The sequence below is a fragment of the Nannobrachium achirus genome, assembly GCF_963921795.1.
Source record: "Nannobrachium achirus genome assembly, chromosome: 20".
Classification (NCBI taxonomy): domain Eukaryota; kingdom Metazoa; phylum Chordata; class Actinopteri; order Myctophiformes; family Myctophidae; genus Nannobrachium; species Nannobrachium achirus.
The window spans coordinates 20,930,656-20,957,568 of record NC_137827.1 but is presented as its reverse complement, the minus strand read 5'-3'; the positions used below and the strand labels follow the sequence as shown (position 1 = coordinate 20,957,568).

Below are 26,913 nucleotides of genomic sequence, written 5' to 3'. Positions count from 1 at the left end.
TTCAGCCTTGCATGTCCACTGTTCAACGCAATCCAATGTTTATCTTTAACTAAAATAAAATAAACTTTCAGATAACTGCAATGTGCTGAATCAAAACATATCTTTCTTGCTTTATGAACTGCAACAACCTGTGGTGTTGACGTTCGTTGCCTAGAAACAAGGCGTTCTAAAAACGTCCTTTGATTGGTCTACATGTCACTTCCGGTAGCAGAGTCCCGTATGTTTCAAACAGAAGAACCATCTGGATGGTCATTACACAGCTTACTACTCTGTTCTTACTGCTCACATTTAGGTAAGGATTTGCTTCATGAATGAATACAAAGTCTTTATTCTTTAGCTCGGGATGCTTTTGAAGAGATCTATTCTCGACTCTAGTCATTTCATGTAGGGGGTAATAATAGTAGCTAATGGCTAATGCAAACTGCAAAGCATAGCCTGTGCTGTGCTATGTTGTCAGATATTAGTTTTTTTTTTTATCACACTCACTGACTATTATTATCACATCACCAGCAGCATAAACACACCATTCATGTGTTATGTATTCTTTTTAGGTCCATTATGTCCTGTGATGAAGACCTAATTTCAGTAGATTATGAAATATTTGGTAGAGTGCAAGGTGTATTCTTCCGAAAATACACACAAGTGAGTTATCTCTCTCTCTCTCTCTCTCTCTCTCTCTCTCACACACACACACACACACACACACACACACACACACACACACACACACACACACACACACACACACACACACACACACACACTGACACACAAACAAACAAGCAATATTGAGTTGAAGCAGGACTGAAACATGTAGAATATTTCCAACTTCTTTAGACTTGTCATTTGGACATCTTTTAATTTAGCTTGATGAAGAAAATAATGAAAAAAAGACATCCCAGAGAAGAGGTCCATCTGTCATGATCTTTATGTCTAATTCACTTTGTTTGATTTTTCAGGCGGAAGCCAAAAAGCTTGGCTTGGTTGGCTGGGTGCGAAACACGGACGAGGGAACCGTTCAAGGGCAGATGCAAGGCCCAAGCTGTAAGGTGAAACAGATGCAGGAATGGCTGAGGTCCACTGGGAGTCCGAGCTCGAAGATCACGAAAGCAGAGTTCAAGAATGAAAAGAAAATTCAAGCTCTTGATCATTCAACCTTTAAAGTAGCTCGCTAGATGTTACTTATGTTATTTATTTAGTTTTTATTTATTGAATGGAATGTACTGTATCACATTAGCTGAACATTACATGTTTCTTACAGTATATATAGCCAACATGAATTGTGGGAGATAAATACAATGAAATATAATTAAATGCAATAATACATCAATAAATGCATAATTTGGGCTCTATACTTGGCTGCTTTTTTGCATCTACACTAAATCTCTTTGTTGAATATAGGCAATCTACAAGCTTGCCTTGTGACACATGGGCTTGTACAGCTACTACCGTATTTTCTGTGAATGTTCACCCCAGAATAGGGATGCCCTACCATTTCTATTCCGAGTTTAGGACTTTGACTGAGCCACTGTTGCTTTGGCCTTAGGATCATTGTCCTCCTGAATGGTGAACATTCTTTACCTTACTGAAGTTATTGTCTTCGTAGCAAAATGTATTTTCTGTGCAAAACACTGTGCCAACAAAGAGACTGCCGACACAACTGACAACAGTAACATCACTGCACCAGACGTGTATGAAAGAGGGCACAGCATGATGCTATCACCACCATACTGTATGTCACAGTAGGTTTATCCTGCGTTGCTCTCTAAACACTTCAATATTATTTTGTAACCTTTCCCTAATTCATGCTACTTTATGTCTAATTTATTCAGAATGGTATTTACAGTAGTTTACATTTTAACATCTTTAATTCACAGCCTGACCAATGACTCTGAAACCACATGACAACAAAAAAGGACCCCAATTGAAACAAGCCCAAAAAGCTTTCTTGGGGTGTTACTGTTTATCATTTTAGTTGACCTTGTACCAGTGAACTGTAGGCTACTGTCATTCAACTGTACCTTTTCCTATGCAAACTTCTAATAATGTCCAAATCAATCAATCAATATCCAGGTAATGCAAGTTTTATTTTATTTGAATGGTTCACATGTGGAGGCAAGGCAACTTTATGTATAAAAAACATTTATTATAAGGCAATTCAATGTTATATGAGTAAAAAAAAAAAAGATCTCAATTGAAACAAGCCATAGGCTTTCTTGGGAGTATCCTTTTAGTTGACCCTGTACCAGTGAACTGTACTGTCATGAAACTGCACCTTTTCCTATGCAAACTTCTAATACATTCTTCAATCAACCACTCAATCAATCAATCAATCAATCAATCAACGCTTTAAATTTAAATCTACATACAGGCATAGAAGGCATTTTTAAAGAATAGAAGGAAAGAAACCAAGAGGCATTGCAAATTAAACTCAACTTTATGCGTATAGTCCTTAATTCATATTACAGTCTCAACCACTCATAGGGCTCAGGCCCACATATAAAGGAAACAAACATAAGGTCCCCGGTTGCCCAGTCTGTGTCAAAGTGTCTGTGAGCAAGACACTAAATGCTCCCCACCCAGGCACTTTAACATACTGCTCCTTATAGTTAGGATAGTTAAATGCAGGACATATTTCTGTGCATATGTACAATGACAAAACCAGCAAGTAATAAATTACACATTCATAGTGAAAATAGCCAAACTAGATCAACTATTTTCACTTCATAAAAAATAAAAGACTGAAAGTGGTTAAACTATATTTTTAGTATATACAATTTGCAATATTGGGATAAGGGAATATATGTATTGGGAATTGACTACTGTAGTAATTAAAGTTTTGAAGTAAGGCGATTTCACCACTGTAAACAACGGTTCCAATGCATGGGGGCTGAATACTTCTATTTTTATTCGTTTTATTTGAATTTTTCATCATTTGTTTTCAACAAATGTCATGTTTCAATATAGCATTTTCTTATTTTTTATTTATTGAAAATGTGAGATTTGTATCTATCGTTGATGACCACTCCACGCCAGAGGGGGGCAGTGTTCGCTAACGGTAGCGTATTAAGCAAACAAGTTGTTTCTCTTCTCTTAGAACGGAAGGTAAACAATGCATTGAGCTGCTGTGGGCATGGAGGATGGTTTTTGAACATTGTGGAAAATACACAATACTGTAGTTTACTACTACTTTGGGACGTGGTCACCCAGCAGTAGTTCAACCGAAATGTCTTGCCATTTTGATGTATCCAACAACACCAATGACAACGAAAATAGTTGTCGAATTCTGTCGGTTGGGACTCCAAAGTGTTTCTTTTATAAACTAACTTAACGTTATGTAACGTTCCGTGCCAACCAGAGATCATTTTGGATATCTACTCACACCTGAAGAACAATGATTAAACGTCTGTCCAAAGAGGTACAGGGGAAACTTCGTTCTGGAGTGGCAGTTTGCTCGCTTCAGCAATGTGTCGAAGAGCTTCTTCTCAACAGCATTGATGCTGGGGCGACGTGCGTGTGCGTGAGAATGGACATGGATGCGTTCAAAGTCCAGGTCAGTGGTTTCATTGAAGACTTTATTAGAAGTTAGGAAAAGGTACAGTTTCATTACAGTACAGTTCACTGGTACAACTAGATCAACTAAAAGGAGATCCATGAAAGCCTTTCGGCTTGTTGACATAGGAAACCTTGATGTATCTATAACATTGAATGACAAACAGATAGAACACAGTACTATGCAGAGGATATCATCAATATAGCAAAAATAAAAAACAGAAAAATAAAAAAGATAAATAAAATATATTTACAGTTGCCTACTTGGGAGGCCTACTTACCTCCCAAGGGGAGGTAAGTAGGCCTATTGGCTTTGTCTGGTGTAAAGTACAGTACATTTATTCAATTTTGAGGTATTTGTACATCACTTGAGTATTTCCAATACTTCTCAGATCCACATATTGTACCTTTACTTTAGTTACTAGTTACTTTGCAGATGTGTTATTACTAAACACACACTAACCATTTCAGCCCTTAGCTATGTACTGTAAATTTCAGCCTTTTGAAAATAGCCGATCTACAGCTCACAAGATGATGCATTGTGAGCTTGTAGATCTGCTATTTTCAAGTTTGATACTGCATACTTTTACTTTTGGTACTTTAAAATAATTTTTATGCCAATACTTGTCTTTTGTACTTTTATCCAAGTAAACTTTGAAATCCGGATTTTTACTTGTAACAGAGTATTACTATATTGCAGTATTGATTCTTTTACTTAAGTAAAACATTTGAATACTTTTTACACCTCTGGTCCAGGTGATTGACAACGGTTCCGGGATGGACCTGCAGGACATGGAGCACGTTGGAAACCGATACTTCACCAGCAAATGCGCTTCTCTGGAAGACCTGGATAACCTCACTTTCTATGGATTCAGAGGGGAGGCGGTTGCCAGCATAGTCTCGCTGGCAACGCTCGTTGAAATATCGTCGCGGACCAAACTGTCCGTGAAGACACACGTGAAGGTCTTCAAGGATGGCAAGGGGTTAGATGTGTTCGAGGCAGACGCCACACGGCCCTCTTCTGGGACCAGCGTTGTGATTTGTAACTTCTTCCACAACATGCCGGTCAGAAGGAAGAGGATGGACCCTGTCCTGGAAGGTGAGCGGATCAGGCAGCGTGTGGAGGCTATCTCCCTCATGCACCCTTCTGTCTCCTTCACACTGAAGAATGACTGCACAGGGGCCATGGTGGTGCAGCTGCCCAAAGCTAGAGACACCTATAACAGGTTTGTTCAAATACACGGCTTGGGTCGAGCACAGAGACTCGGCGAAATCAGCTACACTCATGGACAGTTTGAAGTGAGCGGTTACCTTGGAAGAGAGGGCCATTACAACAACAGTTTACAGTTCGTCTATGTAAATGACAGGCTCGTCCTTAAAACACAGATCCACAAACTGCTGAATGTTCTTCTTCGCAAACTGAGGAGTTCAACTAAAAAGAATATCAGTCCAGATGTGCAGTCGTCCACCAGAAGTCCTAAGCACACAAGAGGCCATGATTTGAATGGCATGTATGTGCTCGACATCAAGTGCCCCTACTCGGAGTATGACATTTGCCTTGAGCCTTCCAAAACTCTCATTGAATTCAAAGACTGGGATGGTGTTTTACTCTGCATCGAAGAGGCAGTGAAACTATTCCTCAGCAGAGAGAACTTGGTGAGTGAGCTATCCCCAGAGGATTTGGAAGATGCAGCTCCAAAACTGTTTGGGACAACAGGCACAGAGCAGGAGGTGCGTGACAATGATGACCAAGGCAACCAAGCAACTTTTGCAGAGTCACCGTTGGAATGCAATATTCGGAGGACAGTAGCATCTGTACTTGTTCATCGCAAACGTGAGGAAGCCTCTGTTCTTGAAGACAACATTGGCCTGACATGTGGTGAAATCGAGAGCAAAGTAGAGGTTGCGGAAGGAAGGCTTGGAGCTGAAAGCATCCAGTTGAGGGAGCTGGAAAGGAAACAAGATCATAGTTGTATAGACAAGGAACATGCATCAAAGTCAGAGGATTTAGTCACGTTAACAGATGGTTCGGAACATTTGTCTGAGGATAACATGACTAACATAGATATGTCCAATTCCCTTGATACGAGGGAAGAGTCACAAAGTATTGGATGTATGCCTAGTTCAGTCAGCGGGGCACAGACAACTGAACAGCCGGAAATTAATAAAGACAGACTGATGAACAAAACGACTATTGTCACACAGGAAATTCAACCCAATTCAAGCTCTTTCACACACGTTCTACATCAATGTCGGAACACAGATGGACCTGGACAAACTTCAGTAGATCACAAAAAGATCAGTCTGTCAGATCCATATGTGCATGATATTCTGCAGGCTCGGGACCAGGGCCAGTACAGTAGACCACGGTTTCACCAGCACGTTTCAGCATTGAAAGGAATGGAAAATTCCTTCCCATCAAAACGTAAATTCTCCCTCATCGAAGGCTCAAATCATAGTCAAGTCTCTAATGACCTTCCATCTGGCTTGACCTCCAAGATTCCTAAGGTCACATTGCGTCAAAGGTTATCTTTATCTAAAGAACCAGGGTCTCTGGACGTGTTCAGAAGAATATATGGAAAGTTTACTGAACTGAAACCATCCTCTGAGGAAGCTAACTGCCATGGCTTACTATCTCATACCAGAGTGCCACAGACAGACAACTTCCCTTTGAATCCACAGAGTGTTCAGGTCAGCCAGGAAGAGGTACAGGAGAGTGATATTACAGAGAGACAAGAAAAACAGAGTGACTTACAAAGCCCCCTGTCTCTTTCTATGTTCACCAGGCTAAATCCAATCTCAGATCGGAAGAGACAAAGAAGAGCATCTTTAGCAGCAAAACTCAGTCATTTAAAACAGCAACAAAAGACCAATGTCAAACAAAGTGCACTTACACATAATTCAGGGACCATGTCAGTGAAGAATGTTTCTTTCATGATTGCAGACGACAATATCCAAGATGGCAACAACAACGATCAAGTCTGTGGTATGGCATCGAAGGCTGAGTGTGTAACAAGTTGCAGTTTGAGTCTTGACCAGTTCAGAAGAATATATGGAAAGTCAACTGAACTGAAACAAACCTCTAAGGAGGCTAATTACAGTAGCTCACCACCTCATCCCAGAGTGCCACAGACAGTCAATTTGACTTTGAATCCCCATAGTAATCCAGACAACCAGGAAGAGGAACAGGAGAGTGATATCACAGAGACACAAGAACAACCGAGTGCGTTAAAAAGCCCCCTGTCTCTTTCTATGTTCACCAGGCTAAAACCAATCACAGATCAGAACAGAGACTGTGGAGCATCTTTGGCATCAAAACTCAAAAATACCAGTGTCTCTCAAAGTACATTTACACGCCATTCAGGGAGCACACCAGTGAATGACGTTTGTTTCACGAATGCAGATGACAATATCCAAGATGGCAACAACAGTGAACAAGCCTGTGATAAGGCATCAAAGTCTGAGTGTGTAACAAGCTGCTGTGTGAGTCCTCAGTTGGCTGAGGAAGAAGATCTCTCAGCATGGGGAGACTGGCTGCATCATTATGATGATTTTGTGGGGAAAACGGTCTATGTGAACAAAGTGACCGGTCTCAGCCGATATGAGGACCCATCGGCAGAAGAAACACAGGTGGCTTGCACATCAGACATCACCAACATGGCGGTCAGTGTCATCTCTAAAACAGGTAAGTGATACTTTCTTCTAGTTTGTTTGTGATTACTGAGACTTGATGGTTAACAGGGAATGGCTATAGATGATTGCCAACATGAACCTACACAGTGGATAATAAGTGCATGTGTGTGCCTCTTCCTTGCTCTCTTTCCTACATTGTAGGGATGGAATACAGGTGTTACCCTTTTCAGATGGATCTAGTGTTTCCCTTCCTTCCTAAATCCAGGGCAGAAAGAGTGATTAGTACAGGGCCCGACAACAGAGGTACACTTAGCAGGAGTATTAGATCAGAATTACAGTACAGTTGGACGCACGTGCACGCACGCACGCACGCACGCACGCACACACACACACACACACACACACACACACACACACACACACACACACACACACACACACACACACACACACTACATGAATAATGTTTTCATGTTATGTCTTCTCAGAGGATGATGCTCAGACTGGGAACTCTCTTTCCTCAATGTACTCTAAATGGAATAACCCTGTGTTTGTCCGACCTCCTATGGTAAGTAAAAACCTACATTGTTATTACATAACAATGGTGCTTTTCAATGGGCATAATCATTAAATAACATGGATCATCGTTTCTCTAGGTTGCTGTGGATATATCAAGCGAGCAAGCTGATGGATTGGCAGTGAAGATCCACAACATCTTGTTTCCATATCGCTTCTCTAAGGCTATGGTGCACTCAATGAAGGCAAGTTTGAAGTACTTTTCTCTTTTTGATGCTCTGGCTCACACCATTTTGCTTTGATTCATATAGTTTATATAAAAAAAACACTAAGACGGTTTCCATGGTTCCATTGCCTTGTAGGTTATCAATCAAGTTGATCAGAAGTTCCTTGCTTGTCTAATCGATACGAGAGACCAAGTGCCTACAACAAACAGTGAACGCGAGGGTACGTTTATGTTATTCACAAAACACCTTCAACTGTTCGCCCACACTTTATGTACAGTATAACAATAATAAAAAAGATATGCTTGTATCCATTGAACTTTAGGAAATCTTCTGGTGTTGGTGGATCAACACGCGGCCCACGAGAGGGTTCGACTTGAGAATCTAGTTGCAGGTAAAAGAGTAGAACACAGGACATGTGTTATTCCTGTCAACGACACTGTCTCCGAGGACGCAACACTGCTGTGCTCCTAGCTGTTATCAAGTCGTAACTTCTCCCTGTCTGTGGTTGACTGTAGATTCTTATGAGGAGGACCCAGAGGCACCGGGGGAGAAACGTCTGTGTTCTTCAAACATTCTGCCACCATTAGAGATCAGTCTAACAGAGGAGGAGCTGAGACTGCTCAGGTTTGTGACAAACATGCAAATCATAGAAAATATAACCTAAGAGGGAATTAACTTTATTTGTCTGAGCATGATTTACGTTGGACTTTCTTTTAGCTTTTATATCCTATTCATTGCTGTGCACTAATTATAAGGGTTTTACTCTAGAAAACATGAATATTGTATGTAAATATATTCTGTCTTAGGTTTTGTACACATAATAGCAGTATGACATCACAAAAGGCTGATCAATCTCTGAAACTGTACAATCAGCTGTACAAGGAAATACTAATGACATCTGACAGTACACAGAATAGTTCTGTACCGGCCCGCCCACTCAGCAAATTTCTCAGCAACTTCCTGGTGTTGACGTCAGTTTAGAAGGGGAAACTATAACAGAAATAGCTGGACTTAAAGCCAACAAATCATTATTTCGAACGGTAAAGTAAATTATAATGCTTTGTGCCTTTTACTATCTTGTGTTCTTGATCATGCTAGCCGTATTTTATACTTCACTATTCGGAAATTGCATTAAATTTGCGATTTCTGTGTTAACTCTATGGGCTTTTAGCAGGGTTTTACCCTTCAAAACGTGACTTCAGCACCAGAGGGATGCTGAGTGGGCGGGCCGTGAATAGGGCTAATTCCAATTAAAATATCATTTCCGCAGCGCTCTAATAATAGAGCAAGGTTCCAGGTGTTTGTGTCTGACACTAAAGCTTTAAGGCATGCTGCCAACGTTGCAGTTGTATCTGAACCAGTGTGCAGAGACTCACTTTGGTGCAGAAATAGTCCATCAGTGAATCACAGGATTGGTTTGGTTTGACAGGTAGAGCTTTACAAAATCTGGCGGGATAGTTTGAATACAAACGATGCATTACTACTGGGATGAACGTTATAGTAGGTGTTATGGATTTAACAGTTGTGCAGAGCTTTTTTTTGCTCCCAATGTGAATTTAATTTGGGCTACTCTAACTTTATAATGTAATAACCCATTTCAAACGGCTTCAGTCAATTAACCAAAAATCTGTCAGTCAGTCACTTAATCATTTTTGTTGAAACCCAAACAGCTCTCAGAGAAACCTTTCCTGATTATTATTCCAGAATGCAGCAGCCAGGCTTTTAACTACAACCAGAAGGGCTGAGCACATCTTCACCCCAATTCTAACCTCCCATCACTGGTTATCCGTTAATTTTAGAATTATTGTCAGGATTTTACTTACTTTTAAAGCACGTCGGTCTCGCCACTTCTTATGTCAAGACCCTTTTAACCCCTGGAGTTCTGCCCAACAGTAACATCCTCTGGCATGGCCTTTCTGGGATTCTAAAGTCTAGACCTAAGGTTAAAGGCCACCAGGTCTCCTAGACTTCGACACTAACTCTGGGGGAGCCCAGGATTGAACGGCCATTTGACTGCACTAAATCCATCAACAGCAGATGTCACTGATGTGCACTGTGCTAAATGAATCTTCTGACTTATGTATTGTGTTTATAGGTCTTTTCAGTCCCGTTTGAGAAGGCTAGGCCTGGAGGTGGGCTTTACAGAAAACAGGGGTCCACAGGTGCTAGTGGGGAAGGTCCCACTGTGTTTCATAGAGAAAGAGAGCAATGAACTCAAGCGAGGGAGACCGTCTGTCATCAAGTCCATAGTTGAGGTAAGTCACATAAAAACATCAGGCTTAAGAGTGTTTATCAATCAATCATGATGTGGCTAACACATTTATTGTCTTATAAATATACTATTCTCACTCTACAAATTACTTTTAGGAGTATCTTCAAGAGCAGATTGAGGTGAGTGACTAATCTTTACTCACTTAACTCTTTATGTGCAGAGAAATGTGTATAGATCAGATATTGGTAGTGTTCTTTGGGTAATTCTTTGGACTATTTCTCTTAGTTTCTCCGGTCAACTGGCAGAGTAAGGGGAACACTGCCTCTCACGGTCCTGAAAGTCCTCGCTTCTCTGGCATGCCACGGTAGGTGTAGGTGTTTGTGTACTTCGCTATCCTCCATTTGAGTGCTACAGGTATGACGTCTTTATTGTAGGCTAAATGAAAGTTACTCCCACCATGTGTTTCTAGTGAATTTTCATTCACTTTTGGATACATTAAGAAAATAAGCTCTGTGGGGCGCCCGCTGGCCTAGCGGACCAGGCTCATACCACATATAGGCTCTGTGCAGCCTGACAGCGTGTCAGGAGTTCGAGTCCCGTTCCCGACGGCATTTGCTGCGTGTCACTGCCTGTCTCTCTCCCCGTTTCCTGTCTATCTCCACTATCCCCTATCAATAAAGACAGAAAAAAGAAAATACGCTCTGTAGCAAATAAGTATAAGCGCTCATATTGTTAACTTTAGCTCAAGAAATAAATGTCCACAACTAAATCATTTTCCACAAATCAACACGATTCATGATTATTGAACCTCACATACTGTACACAAAAATGCACATAGCAGCGTCACGGTTCGGTTATCAGTGGATGTAACTTATGTTGTACAACAAAATGTCCTCTTAGGCCTATGTTATGTTAAACCACAAACCTTATTTTCAGCATAAATTGAAACCAAACAACTCAATCTCTTGAGGGAACCCATTGTCACTTCACTTTTTAAGACTACAAACTGTAGCACTCAATGAATCTTTTACTAAAATTCAGTACACAGTGTATTGTATATCTTTATCTACAGTGCACATATTGATGCAACCTGTTGCTATGCTTGTGTATTGGAACAGGTGCTATCAAATTCAACCACAGTCTGAGTAAAGACGAGTGCTGCAGCCTGATAGGATCCTTGTCCTCCTGCCAGCTGCCTTTCCAGTGTGCACATGGCCGTCCGTCCATCGTTCCCCTGGTGGACATCCTCCACTTGGACAACGATCAAAAGGTAAAGGTATCACCATCATCGACAAGTAGGGGTGGGCGATATGGTGATAATTATCGCTGAGACGATACAATGTCTCCACGATATGCCTTTTCAGAGGTATCGTATATATCGTGATACAATTGAGTGGAGCCTTGTAAAAAATCCTGTTTAATCGTCAATACAGATTCATTGCAGAATTCAATTTAAACCTGCATTTTGGTCTAAATCAGTAGTTCTCAAAATGTAAAATGTCAAGGTCTCCACTTAACTCTGACAGTATACAAATGAAACCAAATGTTTCATTTACGGGTCTATTTGGTTTCATTTGTATAATGTCAGAGTTGCATACTTGTAAAGTTCAATTTAGACCTCCCAAAAGGAACCCAGAGAGTCTAGTTTTTGTCAAGTAACTTAAAAAATATCCATAAAAACCAACTTGAAAAAAGAATCATGATAAAATCGTGTATCGTGATACAGCTTGGGAAAATATTGTGATATTGTATTCTTCCATATCGCCCACCCCTATCGACAAGTGCACAGGGGGAAATACCTCATTGCTAGCTTATTCCGATTCTCTCTGAGGTAAACTAAAGCCTGATACTGTAGTTGCACCCCCTAAAAATAGCTCATCTACAAGCTTAAAGGCGTTTCGTTGTAGATTGGCTGTCTTTGGCACCTAACTATGTGTTAATTAAGGTGTGTTCACAACATAGAGGTGCAACCTTTGCAGCACAGCAAAGGCTGTTTTTCTCAGTTTTTTCCAAAAGATAACACATGTAACAACCCATAGAATTATTTTAGTTTTAACTACACATTCTTTGTCCCTACAGGAATTACCAAAACCCAACCTCCTAAAGTTGAGAAGAATGTATAGAGCGTGGGAACTTTATGGAATGAAAGAAAAAATGTAGTGTGTATTTTTTTTATAAACTGTCTGGTCAAGATTCATTTTAACTTTTAAGATTGTTTTCATTAAATGAGACAACTTGTTAAAAGCAGTTCTTTCCTCAGTATGATTTAGACAACTCAGACTGGCACATTAGGAATGTTTTGTAATCAATGGGAATTTCATTTTACACTTAAAAACTGGAAAGTATTGAATTATTGATAAAATTGGTATATTTACAAAATGATCTTATTGTCATTGTACACCGAGATAATTGCATACTGTCTGTCACTGTGTTGTTCATACACCATTTCCTTAAGTAAAAAAGAAGAAAAAATAAACAAAAAAAGCCTCAAAACCGTACAGTATATCAATAATGAAATCATACTACAACTTCACTGAAATAAAGGCAAACATTTAAATAAATTACATTGATTTTCTTTTTACCACTTTAATGTATTTCAGAAATGGCTAAAATAGCTTATTACAAGCTCACATGTGAGCCTGTAGATTCGCTATTTTTACTATTTATTATTTGATTTGTACCAATAATTATCACATGCCCTAAATAGGGACACCAGGTTGAAAGTGGTTAAAGGGGGTGGGATGGTCTGAAAAATAGAAAGATGGCGCCTCAAGTTGTCCATTAAAATGTTTACAGATTCTCCAGTCCACTTGGTTATCAATCTCACTCAATCAGCTTCTTTGCCTTGAAGAATTGTCTCAGATAGAAGACTTGCCATGTCGCCAGACCAATCAAGCAGCACATAGAGAAGACGCTAAAGTACAGCACTCGGATGTTGGTGGATTCTGTAAGGCAGACAGAAAATGACACCTTATTATCAGTAAACCTAGGGCCACCACTAGATAACTGGCAACCACATATTTAAAACATCCCTGGTTTGATTCTGTTGCCTGTCTTTTCCCCCCTATGACCATTTAAAGGAATATTTCACTTTCAAATAAACATAATAAAAATAAACGTAAGCCCCAGATATTTTTGAACACGTTTTTCCCATAGTTTTTTGACCGGACAAAGCCAGATGTTGGAGATATAGCTCCTGTTCCAAGAGCACCGCTCAAAAATGTGAAAGATAAATGAAAATAGTAATGGAAAAATCACGGACCCCTCGCACATTAGAAGGACATTCTAATTCCTCCCCACACTGGCGAGAAATCACAGCAGTATTGCTTCTTATTGACAGTAATGTTGATCTAGTTATTCAATTAAATTGTTCACCAAACTTTGTAAATAAGGCTGGGTATGTAATAAATGTATCATCAGGCATACAGTGTGTCACTCAGGCCCTCTTGTGTTCAACTAACAATGAATGCCTGGGTGATAATCTACATTTGTTACCTGATCTGACCAGAACCTGATCCATTTGGACCTGTTAAGAACCACTTACCATTTGTATCTCGCATCTCTTCCTCGCGCTTCTTCATATAGGCAAAGTCATGTACGACTGACTCTGACAAATCCTCAAGACGTCTCAGCTCCACCTCCAGGGGCTTCAGCTTCTCTACTTTTGCAATCTAATAAAGATGTAACGAGAGAGAGAGAGAGAGAGAGAGAGAGAGAGAGAGAGAGAGAGAGAGAGAGAGAGAGAGAGAGAGAGAGAGAGAGAGAGAGAGAGAGAAATTAATTACCCCAGATGTTAATATAGAATGACCAAAAACATGCACATCCCAGGTGCTGAGCGACTATCAGCGCATGTGAATCTGAAATATTATATTACAGAAGTAATAAAGCTCACACACCAATGATGCTTTATTGCACCCAAAGAAATTGGGTGCAATAAAGCACTTAATCATTGGAGCGTTCCATTATTATTAATATAATATTTTTTCTAATATAGGATGAACAGTCATAAAACTCTGCCCTTACCGCCTCATAGTTCTTGGCCTCCACTCCATGCTTCATGTCCAAATTGACCAGTTGGTCTGGAACTTTTAAAGTGCCTGGTGCCAAGAAATTATGACATTACACCACAGGAAATAAGTAGTCTTACATTCTAGTCTAGTAGCCTCAATCATATTTCCTCTACAATTCCAAGTAACACCTTGTGAAATTAACCACAGTAGTGCCATCTGATTTTGAATCAAATTAAAAGACAAGAGCTCTAAAACACTTGATATAAAGTTAAACCCACCCATTTGAGATTTGCTTTCAAAGCAAACCTCAAACATGTCATAATCCTCTGTTGTAAAGGCAAATTTGCCCCTTGAGGCGCCCTCCTTGGAATACAAAGTGTGGCCAGCTGAATCTGTGATCTGGAGGAGAAAACAGCTGTTGGTTATCTGGAAACGAGTAACGGCCGGTTATAACACATCTACACGTTCATCAGTTAAATGTCCAAGCCAGTCAACCTTTCATTATGGTATTTTAGATAACACTGTGGATGTAGCTGGGAGAGCGACGTGTTACCTTCAGATTGGTTCTTGTGTCTGGCTGTTCGCTCACTTCGTATTCGCCTGTAACCAGCACGTTTTTGTGGATCTCTTCTCGCACGCATTTCCGAACATTAACCGGCAGGTAGAAGGTGATGGGGAGCACAAAGTCAAAGAGAAGAAGTGGAATCAGTACCAACACACAAGTCCTCGACGAGCTGTCCATCGCTGTATTGTTGTCAGACAGCTGCAGAAGATGCGTTGGCAGCGGTTGGCAGCACACACACAGTCACTTCAGTTCCGGGTTGAATCACGTGATTTCACCGCCCACACGAGGATGAGTGGGTGTTGCTTGTCAAAAAGAACAGATCCACAAGCTGCTGTGACCAGTCTGCCATGCTTCTTTAGCTTGTACATCTTTATTTATTTTTTCTTCTTTTTTTATTTTGTATTTCTTTTTTTGTTGGGGCAGGGGGGCTGGAGAAGCAGACATAGACCTATTCATTGAACATGCCTGATGTATGTTTGATAGTAAGACAATAATAGGCCTATTGCATTGCATGCTAATATTCACAGTATAAAATAATGTTATATTTGTATTTAGGCCTATATTTTTTTGTATGTATTTGATAACTTCTCATGTTATGGCCATACGACATTGGCCTAATTGTCTGTAGTTTTACATTATTGAACATTACATTGAGTATTCATAATGTGCACTAAAACAGGCGTTATAGCAACTATTCGTAATAGAAACCCTTTGTTTTTCATACACCCACGTTCCTTGTGGCACACTGTTCCTGACCTGATTGTTGTCATGGGCTGCCAGATCTCACCAGTGTTGTTAAAGCCAAGAAGACAACTGTGTGTTTGGTCGCTGTACCAATATACTGGGCCTACATTTTGTGCAACAAGATAATACCCCCAAAATAGCTTGCAGCTCAGGATGAAGGCCTATTTCTGATATTTCTGAATTTCATTCATGCGATGTCGATGATGCGAGCACACCCCCCCCCCTCCCCCTCTCCTCTCCCCCCTTTTGCAGATGGTACAGCCTCGGTTCATTCATAAAATTCTAGCAGAGTATAAAAGGAGGGGCTTGCATTCTTGTCATCCAGTTACCAGGTATATACCTGGAGAAAGACCCTCGCAATTCTGTTTAACAAAAGAGAGGAGGACAGTATTATTATTATTCCTGCAGACAGTATAGTGGGACGTTTTTCTCAATGTACCCCAACAACAACCTGACGCCTGACATGGATACAGCCTCCACCTGCAGTATTGGATCTCCTGTCGGGGACTCTTGCCAGCAGACTCCAGACGCAAGCTCACCATCATCAGCGTCCTCCTCAGAGAGCGATGCAAAGGTATGGATGGCGTGGATCATGATATTAAAAATATCAAATGGTAGATACAAATCGACGTGTAGCACGTTAGGGCCCGTTTTAAATTAACGCGGAAGAATAAAATGCTATATCTTGAAAGCTTGCGAATACAGAATTCGACCACATCATGACAATCATTTCCTTATATTTTCCCCCCCAAATCTAAATGTTATTGTTTATTGAGCATTGGATGGATGATTGATTCGGACAGATAGAGGGGGGAATGTCGGCTCGGATTGTTGTGATTTCAGCGTCCTGGGACCAAACGGGAGCGTGTCGATGCAGCGGTTCATTGAGAAAAATAAATCCATTCAGGAGACTCCACAGCATCTCTGCGTCAGTGTTGACGTCAGAAACTATGATAAAGTCAAATATTGATCCGGAGAAAGCTATTTTGGGACGGGTATATTTTTAAAGCTAAACCTTATAGCCTATACCCCGTCTTTGACACTGTAAATTGTGATTTACATTTTAGCAGGTTTCATGGGTCATCATCATTATCATAGTATTGTTGTTTCAATACGATGACGATTTTTATGATCGAGCTAATTGTGAAGCAACAGTTTGGTGATTAAATTATCCGTGATATTTTTTGAATGCTGCTTTTTTTTCAGGAGCTCTGCCCAGATATTATGAACGTACAGGACGCCCCTTTTGTCCCCACGGTTACTGCGATTTCCTCCACCCCAGATTTCCAGTGGATGGTCCAGCCTACCATCATCACATCTGTCTCCCCGTCTGTGGGCAGCAAACAAGCCAATGAAGCACAGAGAGCTCACCAGGCAACACCCAAAGCAGGCGGGAGCAAGGGCAGAAATACTGCCAGGAAAGGGAAAGCAGAGCAGGTAGGTTATAGCTCACACATCATGAAGCATTTAGCCTGCTATTGGCCATAGGTGGCCACAGAGTAGCCTACATTTAAAGGCAGTAGGTCTATATGTTTATTATAGTCTCAGTGTGTTGTATGTGCAGCAGCATTTTACTGTGCATGCTGCTCAGGAGCTGTTTTCCTGGCGGTGTGCCTTCTTCACAGGCAGTCAATTTGTATTCAGGTCACAGCAAGTCTGCAACAATGGTCTATTTTTAGACGCATTGCAGAGAAAGATGCTTTTGCCACTCTTCAAAGGGTGAATTGGCAGTGAATGTGATGGGCCGACAGATACAAAATAGCCAGATCTTTCACTGTAATGACTGGATGCTTTTCCTATAACCCCCCAGCTCTCTCCAGAGGAGGAGGAGAAGAAGAGAGTAAGGAGAGAGAGGAATAAAATGGCTGCAGCCAAGTGTCGCAACCGGCGGAGAGAGCTCACCGATACACTGCAGGCTGTAAGTAAACAAAGCTGTTTGTTCAGCTGTTACTTGTCATTTTATTTGACTGAACTGTATAGCTATACTTCCCTTTTGGCTAAATTTGGATACATATCTTTTTTGAAGGAGACAGACGAGCTTGAGGTGGAAAAGGCAGCCCTGCAGGCAGAAATAGCCAGCCTCCTTAAAGAGAAAGAGAGGCTCGAGTATGTCCTCACTGCACACAGACCTGTTTGTCAAATACCAGAAGAGCTGGAGTCCATGTTCCAGGATCCCTCCGGGTCCCCAGAGCTTCATCCCAACCAGGACGACGACAAGCCTCCAGATGAGGGCACCCAGGAAGCTCCATCACTCCAGGACATGGACCTCCCCAGCGACCCGTCCACGGCCATCTCTGGGAACTCAAACATCTTGCTGTGTGCCAGTGCCGAAATCAACATCTGCGACCTCGAACCTTCCTTGGACATGAAGGAGGGCCTGCTGGACAATCTGATAGCCAGCGTGGAGGAGAGAACCCCCATGGAGACAGCCCGCTCTGTCCCAGACATAGACTTGAGCAGCTCTCTCGGGGTTTCGGACTGGGAGACCTTATACAAGTCTGTGTCGGGTGATCTGGAGCCCCTGAGCACTCCCGTGGTCACCTCCACCCCCACCTGTAGCAGTTACTTGTCTGTGTTCACGTTTTCGTGTTCTGAACTGGACTCCCTCGCAGAGGAATTAGACAGTCATAAAGGTGGAGGTGGCAAGGCCGAATCTGTTGACATCCTCAACTCGCCAACTCTCCTTGCCTTATAATTTACAGAGTGAAACTATTGGTCTTATCGCTGTGATTTATCTTTTCTCTTTTTCTCTCCGATTCCTGACTTTGAGATTATATTGATCATATATGCCACAGTATGCTGTAACACTTCAAGGAATACATTCATGAAATGTCTTGTGTGTGACTAAGCAAAGTATAAACTTTCTCCTGATAAATAATACAGAACGATGTAGCTCAAAGCATGGCTTTTAATTTTACAGAAGGGGTTGAAATAAGTCAATGGTTTTAATCGCATGATGAGAAATTCCAAATAATTTTCAAAGCTCATATATCTATATATTTGATCTGTTATGAGATCTAGGCTGTATTGTGGAATTTAATGTTATGGTATGGTTTTGTGTTTTGATGTCAATAGCATATTGATAGTTGTGGATGTGGGTTATGTGTTAAAGTATCCACCCATGTTTAAGTATATGCATACCTCAATGTCATCGACTGTGGTTTTACCTCATTGTTCAAATGTTTAGAGTTTTCCATGAAAACATCCAGTGCTATATCTATCAAGATGTAATTTATGATGATTTATTTTTTTACCTTTCAGATTTTGACTTATTTGTCAAATTACAAAAAAGAAAATGTAAAATGAGCATTGATTGCTTATTTATGCTGAATAATCACAATAAATCATTTTGAGTGATGTATGATGCATTTGATGCCGGCCTTTGAAATCTCAGTTTCAGTTTAAAGGCTTTATTCATCATTATAGCTTCAAAAATGATTATTTAGCTAAATGCTGTTTGTTTGTAATAGGAGGGACAAAGAACCAGTAATTACAGCACCCTCCCTCCATAATGGCTATTAATATTGGTATACTGTATATTCATTCTTTAAGAATATAAATATCTATACAGCTCTTTCTATAGATTATATGTAAATACATCTTTCTTTCAGTATATCCATATCTTATATAGCTTTCTACATAAACGTACACCATATAGTTATATTTGTCTATTTGGGTAAATAAATAAAATAGTTATTGTTATTGCCTTGCTTATGAGGGAAAGATTGCACCAGGCATTCAGAGGTGGAAAGTAAGTAATTTTACTCAAGTACTAAAAATAACAAGTAACAAATGTACTTGAGTATTTAGATGTCTATACTTATCTCAGAGACATGGTATTGGTAAATATATAGGGGTCTAAATTTTGGTCCTTCAGTTCTCTCAGCATCACACAAAGAAGTGCATATCTCTGCTTCTAAACTTGCTTATAATTACTGTCTATGCCTTGGTTTTCCAGGCTGTTCCTACAACCATCAAATATATATGACCTAGTATGCTCAATGTATAGTGTGGGTAGTAGGCTGCCCCTTTCTCAACCAACAACCATTTCAATCCAAGTGAATCAAATTACATTACAAACTATTTATTATGAAGCTTGAAACATGCCTTTACAGTAGGTCAACTCCATGACATGTCCTCACTCCTCATCCAAATGTTGGTGCTGAAACACACACACACACACACACACACACACACACACACACACACACACACACACACTGAGTGAGAGAGAGTGAGCGAGCGAGCCTAGGTAACAAGTTACAACACATTTAGGTCTATATCTATCTTGCTGTATGCATTTGTTTGTTTGCTTAGCATATCTAAACCAACATAGCCTACAGTATGTATTCCACTCTTCTGCATGGACCTCACTGGCAGCATGCCTGCCATTCAAGTTTACTTTGAGGCTTCAATCATCCTAGACATTGTGTGGGTGCGTTTGTTTTGTGTTTCTATGGGAGGAGGAGCGGTGGGACTTCCCTACTTTTCTTTCTGCCCCCACTTCTTCTTGTACTTTAACATCCCCTCTCTCTTACGTTTGGCTGGCATCACTAACCGAATTTCCGCATTCCCAAATCCTCCCAGACTGGGATCACATTTTAAACGCGCTGATGCAACGATTTCCACTTTTTAAAATCTACTCTCGACCTTCTTCATCTGACCAGAAGAGAGGAGGACATCTGTTGCACCTGGGATCAAAGTCAGGTCGGTGACAACAAAAAAAAAACTTCCAACTGTCTGCTAGGGGTCTGCAACTAAAAATAGTTGCGATCTTGAGAAACCCCTGTGTGCATGTTGGCGCGCCACGGCACGCATGGGTCCCACTCTTGAGTCCCATGTTAATTAAAAACATCACCGATCTCTTGTTTTGCATTCAATGTGCATTGATTTTGATCTGTGATTTTCGGCGTTACAGAACAGCACCAACATGCTCCTCAATCTTGAGCATGCTGGAGCGTTGCATTTCTTTTGTTTGCACGCTGTTACATATGTGCAAGATTCGTGACTGACTCGCACTATTTCTGTACAAAATGTTCTTATTCCGTTTATGTGTTATTATCATGTGTCGTGGTATTTGGATGTCGCTTTTCGGGATGCGATCAGCCACGGGGAAGGAGGGGGAAAAAAGAATCCCCCGAAACAAGAGGCTCTGACGGGTTTATGGCTGCAGAATCAGCTCTCTCTACGGGGAAAGACAGCCCGTGTGACGGAAATAGCCGATCTACAAGCTCACAACGCGTCGCAACCGCGACGCGTTGTGAGCTTGTAGATCGGCTATTTTCGGCGCGCGACACCGGCGCGCGTCGAAGTACGACTCAAGCATTTAAAGTTACGTAAGATCAGATGAATGCAGCACTGAAGAAAAACTTCCGCTTTGAAATTGACTCATGACTCAAGTCTGGCGCGTTATAATAGTGCTGTTATTCTTATTATAGGACTGTTGTTATATCTTGTCGTTTTGGCCTTTACTTTTTAACAAGATAATGATATTTTATTATCAGTGGAATATTATTAGCCGGCTAGGAGAAAATCAAGAAATAGCAAAAGAGAGAGAGAGAGAATAGGCAACACTATTTTAATTGTAATGTTTCATTTACTAATTTCACACTTAGGCCTATTCACATCTTTCTAAACCTGCACACAGATTTCACTGGGTTTTCTTTACTTTGGGGAACTTTAAAAAGACTTGTTAGGCTATGTCAGATCGTTTCATTCTGTATTAGTCTTAACGATGGCTGCAATCTAAGTAGGTTAGTAGGCTAGTCTAAATCTGACAAGAAATCAAGATAAATGCCTTTGTTGTCAAGTGATATTTGGAAGAAAACAAATCTTGCATTGTAACTAAGTGTAACTGTAGTAGCACAAGAGTAACTGAATGGTTTATAATGAATATTTTTTATGTATTTTATTTGTCATTTGTAGCCTATAGCACCTTTCATACCAAAACATGCTGCTCAAAGTGATTTTAAAGTGCTTTGTTTCTTTCTTTCTTTTTGAAAAACAAGAAAGATCTGTATATATATATATATATATATATATATATATATATATATATATATATATATATATATATATATATATATATATACACACACACACACACACACACACACACACACACACACACACACACACATATATATATATATATATATGTATATATAGGCTATTTTAGATGAAGTAGGCCTCTATGTGTAAGTTTAAGCAGGTGCTATAAATCCTGTAATTATGTGTGTAGGTTTGAGCAGAGCCTTGTTGAACTGAATTCAATAAAACTCTAAACATAACATGAACTCTCAGTGCCATTGGGTTAGATAGGAGTAATTTCATGGTATTAAATAGGGCATATATGCTTTGGAACCATTATCCTTTATTCCAGCAGCCACATTCCACATCCCTGACATGAAGAGCCGGCCTCACAGGCAGGAAAACATGGGTGACGGGTGTTTCTTGGCAAGGACCGGCTTTAGCCCTCTATGGGATAGAGGGGAATTTGTCTGAGTGTACTTTTGTGCAGCGCTGTACATCTCTGTCTGGGCCTCTTCGGGGATAAAAAAAAGAAAAATAGTAAACCTTGCCAAGATCTCTGTAAATGGAAGTATACATCCATTCCAGAAAAAAAAGAGGCAAAAATAATGAAATGGCCTAATGGGAGACAGCCTCTGCCTGCTGCTCCTACAACAGGACAGCGATTCATTAGAGTATGGCCAGTCCGACTGCCAGGAAGACTGAGTGTACCTTGGAAAGAACCCCCTTTAAGCCCTTTAGCAGAGTGAAGTTGAAGGGGACCGATTATACCTGGCTCCAAAGCTGTTTCTGATCCATGTACATGTTTTAGAGATAAAGGTGAACAATAACAACATTGTTCACATTACCTGACAACTTTGACAGTGACATGTTAGTCAGAAGAGAGCATGCAGACAGGGGCGTCACAAGGGGGGGAAATGTGGGACTGAATTACTAGGGCCCAATTAAGGTGGAGGGGCCTCAATTATTTTTCTACTTTAGCTATAAAAAAAATAGCAGATCTACAAGCTTGCAGCGCGGCACTCGGTACAAGCTCAAAGCACGGCACAGAGTGCCGCGCTTTGAGCAAGCTTGCAAGCTTGTAGATCTGCTATTTTTGAAGAGTCATGAAAATGTGAGCAAATTTTTGAATATATATATTTTTTAAGCGAACATTTGTAACTCAAATTTAGCTTCTGGGGCGTCCCTGAGATGGGAAACATGGAGTTTTCAAAAAACCTTAGAAGGATTTGAAATATTCAAAGACTTGCACACATTTGCATGATTTTTCAAAAATAGCAGATCTACAAGCTTGCAGTGAGCTTGTAGATCTGCTATTTTTCAATAGTTAAAGCACAAAATGATGCGTAATAATGCGTTCCCAGTCTAAATGGGTTAAACCCCCTCCCCCCATGAAGAACATTCATGGGGGGCCCGCAGTGAATCCTTGTACCCAGGGCCCAGAATCTGGTGTGACACCCCTGCATGCAGAAACACACCTTTTTTAATTTGGCACGTTACTGCATGGTTTTAAGTGCCTTGCTGAAAGTTTCTCCCCGTTTTCCTCCAGCTGCGGTCACGACCGAGTCTGACACGATGCCAGGACAAATCCCAGATCCATCTGTAACAGCTGGCTCTCTGCCCAGCCTGGGCCCTCTGGCTGGAATCTCTGCCACCACGCTGACTGACCAGTTCAAATTCGGTGACCTCCAGGAACTGGGGACCATGCTTTCACCTCTGCACTTCTTGGGCAAGCTGGGGAAGAGACCCCTGGCCATCAAGACAGAGGTGTGGAGGAGTGCTTAGAGTAGCAATTCCATCTAGTGGGTGTAGCAGAGTAGCCCTGCTTGCATAGAGGAAATATAAGTAAAATCTGGGTTACATCATCGCATGCATGGCTAGATTAACTGTATTTTTTTTTTTTTACAATTACAATAGAAACTAGAAAGATGCAATTGGGAAATTGCAAGTGTGGTTGCCATTGACTCTAATGACTCTAATCAGAGAGGGGGAAAAGGATGACATCACGATATCAAGGTATCGTGATGTCTGATTGGGTGACATCAGATGATGAGAAAAATACACAAGTCTGGTTGCCACACTAGTAAGATGCAAATGGAAATTGCAAGTGTGGTTGCTATGAGGTGAGTCACACTTGCAAATATCTCTGTATCTGTCAGTCCTTGTCCCTATTTGAGCTGTGCTAACCATTCCGTCCTCGTCCCTTTTTATGCAGACTAAGGAGATACTTGATGTAATTAATATTAAGCCCTTTCTTGGAATGCCCATATATGGACATACTGTGTCAGTCTCACATATGCACCCCATATATCTATGGGGTGCATCTCTCCACTCCGACATGTCTCCTTTCCGACATGTCTCCATTCCGACACTAACCCTATCTCTAACCCTAACCCTAAACCTAACCCCTATGGGAGTGTCGCCACTCCGACAATAAGAAGTCAATTTCGGAGTGGTGACATGTCGGAATGGAGGGAGCCTCCCACATCTATGATGTCAGTCATCTCCATATTTGGGAAAAGTAGAAATTCTAATTAAAGTCCATGGAGAAAATGAATTCACGAATAAATGTATACCGGTATATAAATTAAACTATGTAACGTATCTCTTAGCAAAATGCAAGGAATCGATTCCCGATGAAGCCGGTTGATTTAACATATGGCCCAAGTGCGTGCCACCAAAACTGTGGGAGGAGTAGTGTGGCAAAAAAAAGGTTTATCTATGGGGTAAAGAAAGATGGATGGAAGGAATAAAGTCGGACAAGTACTATAGTCTGGTTAACCTGCAGGGCAACTACTCTATAAATTAAAATTGTTTCCTACGTCAATTCCAAATTACAGATTTCTTACACAGACTACTCTATTATGTAAACTAGGCCTACTGTGACAGTTATTCTGTTTTATACTGTTTTATGAGAAAGTCTTTGTTGTCAGAGATGACGAACTGCTATGAACCAATAGCACCACTTACTGGGCACCACTTAAAGTGAGAATTGTGACATTTTGATCCAACCCATTGTGATGACCCATCCCATGGTGTGTGGTGTTTGGGTATAGATCTAATCTGTTCTTCCCTGTTTATGGTAGGAGGAGGGGACATGCGTTGTAACTATTCTTCTTCTTTTTAGAGAGATGAGGAGGAAGATAGGAGAAAACGAAGGCGAGAGAAGAACAAGGTGGCTGCAGCACGATGTCGAAACAAAAAGAAGGAAAGGACAGACTATCTACAAAAGGTAAGACATTAATGTTTTTGTCTTTCCGCTCTCATTTTGACTTCCTACCTACAATCCTTCGCCTCTTTATCCTCTTTAGGCTGCCTTCATTTGCCTGTTGATTTTTTTCCTCTTTAAAGCTACGCTCTGTCTTTTATGTCTTACCCAGGATTCGATCCTGGGTCTCCAAAATTTCCAGTCAGTTCCCCATGATCAGCGCTTATGAGCTTTAGGCAACTCTACTTGTCCACTTGTCTAGACATGCCTCACACCAGGGTTAAAAAAAAATCTCAATGAAATAATAGGGGAGACCACGTCCAGCCACTGCAGACTACCAGTATACTAGTTAATATACACTACCACAGTGGTTCTCAACCTGTGGGTCGGGACCCCCAGGGGGGGCCCCAAATTATTTTGGGGGGTCCCCTGATGATTAACTTAATGTGCAACATTGTTTTCTCACTCGAACAATAAACAAACCAACATAACGTTTAAGTGTATAGAGGGTATATCTATGTGGACATTTCTAAAGTGACAATTTAAGGACTTTTCAATTCCTCTAAAATGACAAATTAAACATTGGCCAAACTGTCAAATATTAGAGGCAGAAATTGTGAAAATAGTCGATCTACATGCCGATCTACATGCTCAAAAACGCCTCGCAACATTGTTTTCTCACTCAACAGTAAACAAAGAAACAAACCAACATAACGTTTAAGTGAATAGAGGGTATATGCACATTTCTAAAGTGACAATTTAAGGACATTTTAATACCTCTAAAATGACAAATTAAACATTGGCCAAACTGTCAAATATTAGAGGCAGAAATTGTGAAAATAACCGATCTACATGCTCACAACGCCTCGCAATGCAAGGCGTTGTGAGCATGTAGATCTGCTATTTTCACAATAGAACCGTGTTATACAAAATGTAATGCCTCAACTTAGTGCTCGTCAGGGTGGGGGGTCGCCAGTTAAAATATGATTATTTTGGGGGTTGTGGCCTGAAAAGGTTGAGAACCACTGCACTACCATACAGACTGGTTAAAATAACATCCGGCTTCAGTTTCAATAATGATTTTCCTCCGCCCTGTGTTAGGAGTCAGAACGACTAGAGATGATGAACTCTGACCTCAAAGCCCAGATTGAGGAGCTGAAGCACGAGCGACAGCAGTTGATCGTCCTGCTGAACCGCCACCGTCCCACGTGTATCGTCAGGACAGACAGCGTCAAAACCCCAGAGAGCGAAGTAAACCCCTTACTGGAGCAGCTGGAGCCCAAGTAATGCTTTATTTGTGCTCCTTCATGATCACGACGATCACACAACTATGTATGAATCAGGCTTTAAAGTGCGACCATTTGCCACGGGTTCTGTTTAGAGTCAAGAAGCAGCACTTATCTCCAGGTCTTGGCCACAGAGGAGGCCCCAAGCTAAGCACTCCTGCCTTGAAACACAGGCCTTAAACCACATGAGATCGGACACTGTACTGGCAGTTGGAAAAATGTAATTCTTTCTTGTGCTGTTCAGTGTGGTTATCATTCAGGGTCACATAACTTCACCCCACTGTTAATTTAAAGGAGCCAAATTCAACTTTTTCTTGAAAAACGGATGCTAAAATAAAAATTATGTTTCGAAAATATTTTATAAAAAAATAAGCTTCATATATGTGTATGGCCAAAATGATTATTTTATCATTATTTTACGCTTTTTGTGGTAATCTTTTAATAGAAACACATATATGAAGCTTATTCTTTTATAAAATATTTTCAAAATATTCTTTTTATTTTAGCATCTGTTTTTCAAGAAAAAGTTGACTATAGCTCCTTTAAAGTAGCCTGAGTCAATGGACTACGGTCACAGTCACACATGTGCAAATCAAATATTGTCCTGTTCACTTTCATTCTAACCACTTTCCACAGTAGCTGTGGAAAGCCTGATTTCTATTTTCGAATTTACCAATCTGATCTGGTCTAGAACCCACCTAATGTATATATAAAACTGATGAAACTGATGAAAAGTGACACTTTTCATCACTAAACCATCGTTTTCTGGGGCCATTTGTAGCCCAAGGAAAGTTTTTTGTGCAAAACAAATGCTTGCAATGGATTCAGCATCATGACAAACCCCTAGTTAGACCCCTCACATCCTACTTAAATACCCAGAAAAAAAATGTTTTCTGGGTATTTTCCTCCTGTATAGAAAGTCGATGGGAG

General features: G+C 40.7%; 5 protein-coding genes across 5 annotated transcripts; 4 read left to right on the top strand and 1 right to left on the bottom strand.

Annotated features, from left to right (window-relative positions):
• Window positions 1-214: 214 nt before the first annotated feature.
• acyp1 (acylphosphatase 1, erythrocyte (common) type) lies at window positions 215-1,175 on the top strand (the record flags this gene model as incomplete). The annotated part of the gene is made up of 3 exons (XM_080751313.1): window positions 215-292; window positions 552-642; window positions 960-1,175. Exons 1-3 carry the CDS (start codon window positions 246-248, stop codon window positions 1,173-1,175), a joined length of 354 nt encoding a protein of 117 aa, XP_080607439.1. The 5' UTR covers window positions 215-245.
• A 1,979-nt stretch (window positions 1,176-3,154) lies between these two features.
• mlh3 (mutL homolog 3 (E. coli)) lies at window positions 3,155-12,457 on the top strand. The gene is made up of 14 exons (XM_080750890.1): window positions 3,155-3,553; window positions 4,309-5,549; window positions 6,078-7,237; window positions 7,387-7,488; window positions 7,674-7,753; window positions 7,842-7,946; window positions 8,064-8,148; window positions 8,251-8,319; window positions 8,444-8,552; window positions 10,024-10,183; window positions 10,296-10,319; window positions 10,426-10,504; window positions 11,259-11,410; window positions 12,220-12,457. The coding sequence occupies exons 1-14, from the start codon at window positions 3,395-3,397 to the stop codon at window positions 12,298-12,300; spliced, it is 3,606 nt and encodes a 1,201-aa protein (XP_080607016.1). The 5' UTR covers window positions 3,155-3,394; the 3' UTR covers window positions 12,301-12,457.
• A 177-nt stretch (window positions 12,458-12,634) lies between these two features.
• Window positions 12,635-14,951, bottom strand: LOC308306357 (transmembrane emp24 domain-containing protein 10-like). Its single transcript, XM_080751309.1, has 5 exons — window positions 14,704-14,951; window positions 14,429-14,549; window positions 14,164-14,237; window positions 13,685-13,811; window positions 12,635-13,085 (listed from the first exon to the last, which is right to left on the bottom strand). The coding sequence occupies exons 1-5, from the start codon at window positions 14,890-14,892 to the stop codon at window positions 12,964-12,966; spliced, it is 633 nt and encodes a 210-aa protein (XP_080607435.1). The 5' UTR covers window positions 14,893-14,951; the 3' UTR covers window positions 12,635-12,963.
• A 941-nt stretch (window positions 14,952-15,892) lies between these two features.
• Window positions 15,893-18,307, top strand: fosaa (v-fos FBJ murine osteosarcoma viral oncogene homolog Aa; the record flags this gene model as incomplete). Its single annotated transcript, XM_080751308.1, has 4 exons — window positions 15,893-16,033; window positions 16,666-16,896; window positions 17,270-17,377; window positions 17,486-18,307. The coding sequence occupies 4 exons, from the start codon at window positions 15,893-15,895 to the stop codon at window positions 18,152-18,154; spliced, it is 1,149 nt and encodes a 382-aa protein (XP_080607434.1). The 3' UTR covers window positions 18,155-18,307.
• A 1,719-nt stretch (window positions 18,308-20,026) lies between these two features.
• On the top strand, window positions 20,027-25,984 carry LOC308306359 (jun dimerization protein 2-like; the record flags this gene model as incomplete). The annotated part of the gene is made up of 4 exons (XM_080751312.1): window positions 20,027-20,166; window positions 23,039-23,256; window positions 24,617-24,721; window positions 25,799-25,984. The coding sequence occupies exons 1-4, from the start codon at window positions 20,073-20,075 to the stop codon at window positions 25,982-25,984; spliced, it is 603 nt and encodes a 200-aa protein (XP_080607438.1). The 5' UTR covers window positions 20,027-20,072.
• Between the last annotated feature and the right edge of the window lie 929 nt (window positions 25,985-26,913).